We start from the raw sequence: 8,602 nt of genomic DNA, 5'->3' as shown, positions 1-8,602 counted from the left end.
GAGCCTATCCCCCCCCCCCCCCCAAACACACAGACAGACACCCGCACACACACCTCTTACACCCACACACACACCACCACAGATGCGCGTGCAGGGTCTCCATCAGGACAGGCCCATGGGGGTGCCAAGCCCCTCTCCCACGACAGGGTCAGCACCCATGCACACAGGCACACAGGCACAAGCGCGCACACACACACACACACACAGAGGCACACATACGTGTGCACACAAGCAGGCACACGTGCACGCACAGATGTGCACACACACACGTGCACACGCAGGCACACACCAGCCCCATGCCCAGCCCCAGCACTCACTGTAGCCCATGCCTTGCAGGAAGTACTTGAAGGCTTCAGTCAGCTTGCCAGGCTGTGGGAAAGAGAGGAGGCTGAGCCGAGACAGCACCAGGGCCCAGATCCCCACTCAGCCCCTGGCCACCTCTGGCAATCCCTGCGCAAGAGCCCTGTGGCCACCTCAGCCCATCCCCTGCTAGCCAGGGACAGTGCTAGCACATGTCTCAGGGCCCAGTATGAACTGGGGAAATTGTGGGGCTCACCTGTGTGACCTGGGGCAGTCCACCGGAGTCAGCCATCTGCAGAGAGAAGGTCCTGCTTAGTGTGGGAGGGTGCCTTTGCCGCCCACCCTGCCCCTTGGTGCCCACTGCTAAGATGCCACTGCTGGGGCCACCCTGCTCTCCCCACCCACCCCCAGCCCAGGGATGGGGAGATGGCGACACGCTGAAACTCTGGGGCAGGGGGCAATGGGGCATTTGGTGGGCAGCAGGGATGGCCCAGCTGCCCCCTGCCACACACCTACCTTCAGGAAGGTGGTGTTGGTGGGATCCAGCTTGGAGTTACACTCCACCTGCAGGTGAGAGGGATGATATTAGCACCCTGGGGTGCCCTGCGCCTGGTAGGTTTGCACATGAGCACGCTACTGCATGTGGGAGCTCACACACGTCTGAGCAGGCAGCAAACATGAGCATGCCCACACGAAGGCACTGTCTGCATGCCACCCCATCACTTACCACCCCCTCTTCAGCAGGTGCGTTGTCTCCAACCACCAGCATCACCGGGCAGCTGGAAGTGAGAGGAGAAAGGGGCACAGTCAGGGCTTGGCCTGGGTGGTCTCCACTGCCCTGGGACCTCCCCATGCCATGTCAGCATGACTCTTACCGGAGTGTCTTGGCATTGGGCACAGTCCCGGGCCGGTTGATGTCCAGGTCCCTGCGGCTGATGGAGAAGAAAGAGAGCCAGTGTGAGCCTATGGCCAGGTGCTGCCACCAACGCCATAGTGCAAGAAGAGGGCACCGCCAGCTCTGGGAAGCAGCACCCAGCACCCTGTGGCTGGAGGACCCCACGGCCATCTCTGCCATGACCCGAGCAGAGCCCGTGCCATGGGATCCAGCACTCAGCAAAGCAGTGAGGCTCCTAATCCCTTGCTCTGAAACATGGCAACGCCGTGGCACAAGCAGCACCACTCCCACATCCCTGACCAGCATCGGTGGCCACCTTTGCACCACTGCCTGCACCAGAGGGTGACAGCAGCACCCAGAAGGGGTCAGGGCTCCCATGGTGCCCTCAGGGCCATCCACCAGTACTGCAGCCCCTCACCGCTGGTGGAGCTGCCTGGGGTGCTCACCTGTTGTACATGTTGAGGAAGAGCTGGAGGTTGAACTGGTTCACCACGCTGCCGATCTGCTGCCGGTAACTCTGCACCAGCTCCGTGTTGTTCACCAGCTCCTCCTGTGCCAGAGGGGGATGGAGATCAGGGCACAAGGTGCTTACGGGTGCCACAGAGACACCCCACTCCCCCAGGCCTGCCCATGGCATGCTGGCAAGCGTGGCAGAGGGGGAGGATGGTGGGCAATGGGGCTGGGCACCCAGGCAGGATGCGGGCATGAGTCACACATTTATCATGGCTGAGTCCTGGCTCAGGCAGGGGAGAGACAGGCAGGGCTTGACTAACCCCGTCCCTGGGCAGCACCCATCAGGGCAGGGCACAGCCTGGGGGACCTGGATGGGGCACTGGGAAGGGTGCTGGGAGGATGTGCAGCTCTTACCTGGCTGAAGAGGTGGGACAGGACGGTGTCTGGCAGTGTACTGGTGAGGCCGGAGAGCTGTGGAGGGAGCACAAGGGGTTATGGCACTGCCGTGGCTGGCTCCTGCCTCACAGAGCCACCAGGGCCAGGAAGGGGGGTCAGGGTCCTGCCCACCTTGGCGGCTGCCCAGTCGATCCAGCCTTTGCCATTGGGGTCAATGTTCATGAGGACCAGTCCTTCCACCAGGTCGGGGAAGATGAGCTGTGGTGAGCGAGAGGGCAATGCTCAGTGGGGAGGGGAGAAGAGCCATGGCAGCCCCCATTAGCACTGCTACCCACCACACAGGCATTGCATGGGGCTGATGTGGCCCTGTCCTGGGAGCAGTGGGAGACCTGTGGCGAGACTGCCTGGCCACCACGGCCATGGCACTGCCATCCTAGCCCCATCATCCCTTCAAGAGCCTCCACAGGGGCACAGCTTGCCTCGGGGTGCCAGCTCCTGCTACTCTTCATGCCCCAGGCTCACAGCAGGTATGTGTAACTCAGAGCCAGCCCACCCCAGCCCCAGGCTCACCGCAAACTTGGCCAGCACATAGGCTCCTGCCCCAACACCGATCCCGATCACGTACTTGAACCTGCAAAGTGGAGAGGTGCATATGGGGTGATGGTGGGCTTCAGCACGGGTTCCCTGGGCCACCCCTCCACCCACAGCATGGGATCATGCAGGGTGCCAGCTTAGCGGGACAATCCCCCCAACCCCAAACTCTTGCCTGCTGCTCTTCTCCTTGCCCAGCAACCTCAGCCAGCAGCTGGGGAGGAGAGGCCAACTTACCCGAAATGCTGCACCACACTGGGTAACATGGCAGCCAGCTGGTCCATGGATGGGTACTGGTACCTGTGGCAGAAGGGGGCACAGGACAGAAGCTACAGGGACCCGTGCAGAGTGGGAAGGCTGGGACAGGGCAGCTGGGCTGCCCGAAGTGGGCAGGAAAGTACCACCCACCCACAAACCACCCCATTGCCCACTCTGGGCCAGTTGGTTGCCACAGGCTTTGCCACGATTCAGAGAGACCCACAGGCAGGGCACGACTGCCTGGGCCCCAGTGGGCAGAGAAGTGACATCCCAGTGGGCACAGTGAGCCCCCGAAGCTGGCACCTACCCTTGAGGGAACTGTGAGGCCCCTGTCTGCTGCCCCGGCGCGTCCACGTGGCACACCACAAAGTGCTTCGTGATCTCCTGCATGTCCTCGTAGTTGAAGAAGGTGTTGAAGCAAAGCTTGTCTGTCAAAGGGCAGGCAGGGATCAGAGGGATCAGAGACCAAACGCCCTGGCACGGGGTCATGGTGGGCAGGGGAGCATGGTGAGAGGTCACCTGCCCTTCGACTGCCCCTCAACCAGGAGGTGACATGCCACCAAAGCCTTCCCATCCCCTTCCCTCCAGGTTCCTTGTCCCCAGAGCAGAGCCAATGTTAGCAAGGGCTGCATCCCTGCTGGTGCTGGGAGGATGGGGATGGACAAACACAGCCAGGAGGATGAGGAGTGTGAGGTAAGCCTCATCTGCTTGGAGGGATGGGACTGGGGAAGGCAAAGCCCAGAGCTGCAGGACCACTGGCAGGCAGCAGGATTAGCAGCCCAGGGTATTATTGGCCCTATCCAAAATCCCCAGAAAGGGCTCAAGCAAACATGGAATTTGAGAAACAGCTGCAAATCTCACTGCTTGGAAACAGTCAAAGAAACAGCCCCACTGCTGCAGCGGGATATAGCCATCGTCAGGGCTTAGAGGGGTCCTGCCCCATGGCATTGGTGGCAGGACATCCCTCCCAAAATCTGGGGGTGAGGCAGGGTGTAAGGCCCATCGCAACCAACATGACACATCCCCGGCCACGAGTGCTGCTGTGATGCTGCAGCAGCTCACGTAGCATGGCGGTGACTCAGCCTCGGCTGCCAGCGGAGGGGGAGGTGCTTCTCCCTGCTCACAGGGCACCCGAAATCCCAGCTTAGCCGGCGGCACAGCCTGGGGCAGGGTTCTGGGGTGCGGGCCCAAGACTGTAGGCTAACAGAGAGCACAGCATCCACACACCCAGAGCCCCGGTTCAGTGTTCCTCCTTCCCTGCCCATAGGGTCCCTCCTTCCCTGCTATTCCCCATCTCCTTCAGCCCCCCTACGCCCTGCTGCCAGTCCCAGCTTTGAGGTCAGTGGAGCATCCAAACCCCCCTGGTACTTTCAGATGTCTGGAGAGACCCAATGGAGACCAGGGACCTGCCATGAGAGGAGGCAAAGGAGCTGAGCCAGGGGCTTTGGCCAATGTCATGGCACTCCATGCTGCCCTAGGCTCGCTCCCGCCTGCCCCTGCCCCCCCACGGCCCAGGGAGCAGCACTCACGGTTGAGGCCCACATCATGGTACGTCAGGATGGCCGGGCGATTCCCCTTGGGCGAGCCCCGGATCACCACGTGCAGCAGCCCGTAGGGCGTCTCAATGTCATGTTCCTGGGGGAAGAGGAGAGAAGGGGTGATGCCTGCCTGCTCCAAGACATCCTCTCCTGTCCTGCCATCCCACCCCTCACCACAGCTTCCCCTGGCTGTTGGGTCCCATGGGAAAGAGGAGCAGCCATCCCAGGAAAACCCCCACTCTGGGCATCCTGGCAGGGACAGAAGGCAGGAAAAATCACATACAAGTGCTCCCAGCCTCCATCGACTCCTGAAGGGAAGTGAGGGCTTGGGATAGGATAAGAAGATTTAGGATTGGACAGGTGTATGATGGATTAAGATCACTGGATGGGATCAAGGGATGGGATGGGATGATCCAAGAGCGCTTGGGAGAGGAAGATCGTGGGATGGGACAGGTGGACCACAGGATGGGACATGAGATGTTCAAAGGCCTGAGACCGATGGATTTTTGGCAATAGGATGGGGATCACAGCAAGGCCCAGTTGGCCTGGGTTCACTATGCCTGGGACAAACAAGCAGAGGTTAGACCCAGGAAACCACCCCGGGAAACGCTGCAGCCTGATCTCAAAATGACAGCTAAAGTAACTTTAAAATCCCTTGGTCTGAAATGGCTGTGCCCCCAGAAAGAGACCAGGACTACCCTGTGCCTTAGTTTCCCTGACTGAGGCTCCAGCCTCACCTTCACGGCCATCATCCCCAGCCAGCAAGGGAAACAGAGGCTGCAACCCCAGGGACTGGCCAAGGCATTGCCCGGGGACAAAGGACCAGGAGTCCCCTTCAGATGCCCACACCTCCCTGACAGCCCAGCAGCAGTGCCCTCAAAGCTGGGATCTGGCGGGTGCGGGAGCATCACGCGCCGGGCAGGGGATGCTGGCAGGGCGCCCAACCGGCGCGGTCCTCGCTGCGGGTACCGGCAGCCCCAGGGATGGGCTGGCAGGAGGGAGGAGGGTAGGAGGATGCTCCCATGGGTTACACACTGCCAAGGACTCTGAAGGACACGGGCCTCAGGTGGGAGGAACCGCCCGAGGACAGGGTCTCCTCACTGCAGTGCCTCCCCTCACCAAGATCCAATGTCCCTGGGGGAGACATAGTGCCCGAGGGCAGCTCAGGGGCTCTGTGGAGACAACGCTTAGCTCCCCAAGGGCATTCTGACCCAGCCTTCATCCACAGCTGTCCCTCCACTCCCAGGGGGTGTATCAAGGAGCAGGTGATGAGCAGGGACATCCCCCCAGCGATGGGAAACTGAGGCAGAGGAAGGGCCTGGCCCAAGGTCACAGAGCAGGAGGCATCCACGTGGTCTGATCCTGGGCACAGGGCTGCCTCCTTGCCATCCCCACACCCATGGTCCCCAACACAGCCCCAGCAGCTCAGCCTGCAATTCCACCCCAAAATCACATGCCCAAGGTGGTGGCTCCTTCCCCAGCAGTGCTGCCTGCCCTCCTCCCCCACAGAGGAAGGGCCTGGCCCAAGGTCACAGAGCAGGAGGCATCCACGTGGTCTGATCCTGGGCACAGGGCTGCCTCCTTGCCATCCCCACACCCATGGTCCCCAACACAGCCCCAGCAGCTCAGCCTGCAATTCCACCCCAAAATCACATGCCCAAGGTGGTGGCTCCTTCCCCAGCAGTGCTGCCTGCCCTCCTCCCCCAAACCCAGGCTCATCCCTGCCTGTGGTGCAGCCTCTGCAGCATCGCTGGGTACCACAGCTCTTTGACGCAGGGATGCACGCCTGGGGGGAGAGGCTAGGGATGCAGTGGCGGCAGTGGGGGGGGGGGGGCACTGACAACCCGTGGCCCCAGCGAGGAGGGGCTTGGGGGTCACAGAACCCATAGGTGCCTGAGAGACCCCAGCCCTGGCCATGTTACCCGCTTGCCCCAGAAGTGATCCCATCTCCCTCGCCCCCCCTCCACACCAGCCTGTTGCCACCACAGAAGCCGGAAAGAGATTGCTTCAAAACAGCAAGAGACCCTCGTCCTCCGCAGCTCTGGGGGTGGGAAAGGGAAGCGTGCCCCCCCATCAGTAGTCAGTGCAGCCTGCAGCTGCTGCAGCTGCGCTCACTCACCCTCGGCCTCGGCGCAGCATCTCGGCCGGGCTCGGGGAGGACACGCTCAAGGACAACGCGTCCCCAAAATCTGCGGCACAGCAGGGATGCAGCAGTGGGGCTGGAGGAAGAAGGAAGGGCTCCCCAGCAGCAGGTCCCCCCCACAGCAACGTCTGCCTGCCCCAAGCCAAGCCCTTATGGGTGCAAAGGTCCAGCCTGGGGGAGCAGGGGAGCAAAACACCCTGGGAAGGGAGGGTAGCGAACACAGGAATGGTGGTACCTACCCCATCCCAGCACTCGGGCATGGCAAGGAACCGAGTGGATGCAGATGCGCAGGCAGGGTGGGCCGAGCACGGGGTCCTGGCGTGGGGCACAGCGGTGCGGCGAGCTGGGACGAAGCAGAGCTCTGCGCTGGCTCAGCCCCTCGCCTGGATTTATAGCGGAGCCCCAGCCCTGCGCTAAGCCCTCCCTCTCCCTTCCCCCTCGACGCGACGCGGGTTTGGCCTCCATTGCGGGCGAGCGCTGCGATGGAGCCAGCACTCAGCCATTGGCTGGCGCGGGAATTATTCATGCTCCAATTGGCCCCAAATACCCTTGTTTATGAAGGAAAAACGGCTGGCACCGTGCGGTACCTGCTCCATCTTCCCTCCTTCAGCAGACTGAGATGGGCAAGGGTGCCTGGACAGGGCTGCGCTTGCACTCCTTGCAACACACACGGCATCGTCCCAGCAGGACCCAGCAATGCTTGCTCGCAGCTGTCACACACGCACACACAGCTCAAGCCCCAGGCAAACATGCAGAATCATGCTTGAGCCCGCAGCCACCCAGACCAAGGCCCTGCAGCAACACACATGCTCCAGGAAGCACATCCAGAAACAGCCATGGACACACGCCAAGCACACACAAGGAGGACATGGCAGGCGTGCTCCACACACGCATGTGACCATGCATACACATGCACAGCAGCATGTATCAACACAGACACACAGAGGCCAGGCTGTGTGCCCCCCTTTGCATGCAAACGTTGGAAAAATAAATACAATGACCCACGCTGAAGCACACGTACCCCACAAGATGCTTGCGCATACCCCGACAGGGGTGGCCCCTGTGTGTCTGTGTTGGTACGTGTTCCTGTGCATGTATGTGCATGGTCACGTGCATATAAGGAGCACGCCTGCTGCATTCTTCTCTCGTGTGCTTAGCGTGTATGCCATGGTCATCAGTCACGCCCATGGATGCACAACGACCTGCACACACGCAGAACCTTGTGCACATGTGATTGAAGGGGCACACGCGTGTACACACATGAACACTGCCCTGTGTTACGTTACCCAGCAACACAGGCATCCCGCCTGCTGCGGGACGCTGACACACAGGGAATGTGCAGGATTCAGCCCCAACCTGGATGTTGCCGGTGGCAGGTAAATAAGGCAGGAGGAAAGACAACCCAGCAGCGCTGAGGAGTCAGATCCTGTTCCCGGGCCAATGTGTGCTGTGTGCACACACATGCGTGTGTATTCCCGTGCGTGCAGGCCGATGGTTTCTGCCTGATTCCAATGAGGCTTCACAAAAGGGTGAGTCCGTCTGCCTGCAGCTTGCACCCATGGACAGCCTCACGCCACCACAGCCCCAAAACCCCCTGGCAGGCTCTGGTGCCATCCCCCTGCACCCTGCCTGCCCCTGCCCAGTCCAGCACCAGTGCATCCACAGCTTCTCTGGGCAACATGTTCCAGTGCCTTGCCACCCTCACAGTAAAGAATTTCTTCCTAATGCCTAACCTAAATCTCCCCTCTTTCAGTTTAAAACTGCTACCCCTCATCCTATCACTATATGCCCTTGTAAAAAGTCCTTTCCCAGCTTTCCTGTAGCCCCTTCTGGTTAGGAAGGCTGCTATTAAGGTCCCCCCCCGAGCCTTGTCTTCTCCAAGCTGAACTCCAACTCTCAGCCTGTCTCCATAGCAGAGGTGCTCCAGCCCTCTGATCATCTTCATGGCCTCCTCTGGACTCACTCCAACAGGTCCATGACCTTCTTATGTTGAGGGTCCCAGAGCTGGACGCAGCACTGCAGGTGGGG

The 8,602-nt window shown here is 61.0% G+C and overlaps 1 protein-coding gene across 2 annotated transcripts in view; it reads right to left on the bottom strand.

Moving 5' to 3' along the window:
* Positions 1-6,871, bottom strand: part of NDRG4 (NDRG family member 4) — an 8,278-nt gene extending 1,407 nt beyond the window's left edge. For both annotated transcript variants that reach the window (XM_010184777.1, XM_010184776.1), the window contains exons 1-13: positions 6,814-6,871; positions 4,423-4,528; positions 3,201-3,321; positions 2,873-2,935; positions 2,615-2,675; positions 2,216-2,302; positions 2,063-2,119; positions 1,642-1,745; positions 1,176-1,232; positions 1,028-1,079; positions 817-864; positions 557-592; positions 318-369 (exon numbers count right to left, since the gene is read on the bottom strand). In XM_010184777.1, coding sequence (XP_010183079.1) covers positions 318-369; positions 557-592; positions 817-864; positions 1,028-1,079; positions 1,176-1,232; positions 1,642-1,745; positions 2,063-2,119; positions 2,216-2,302; positions 2,615-2,675; positions 2,873-2,935; positions 3,201-3,321; positions 4,423-4,528; positions 6,814-6,834 — 865 coding nt within the window. In that variant the 5' untranslated portion in view covers positions 6,835-6,871. The remainder of the gene's footprint in view (positions 1-317; positions 370-556; positions 593-816; positions 865-1,027; positions 1,080-1,175; positions 1,233-1,641; positions 1,746-2,062; positions 2,120-2,215; positions 2,303-2,614; positions 2,676-2,872; positions 2,936-3,200; positions 3,322-4,422; positions 4,529-6,813) is intronic.
* Positions 6,872-8,602: the final 1,731 nt, after the last annotated feature.

The sequence above is a fragment of the Mesitornis unicolor genome, unplaced genomic scaffold (assembly GCF_000695765.1).
Source record: "Mesitornis unicolor isolate BGI_N332 unplaced genomic scaffold, ASM69576v1 scaffold26865, whole genome shotgun sequence".
Lineage (NCBI taxonomy): Eukaryota > Metazoa > Chordata > Aves > Mesitornithiformes > Mesitornithidae > Mesitornis > Mesitornis unicolor.
The sequence above is the reverse complement of the archived record's forward strand: the minus strand, read 5'-3'. Positions and strand labels throughout refer to the sequence as shown.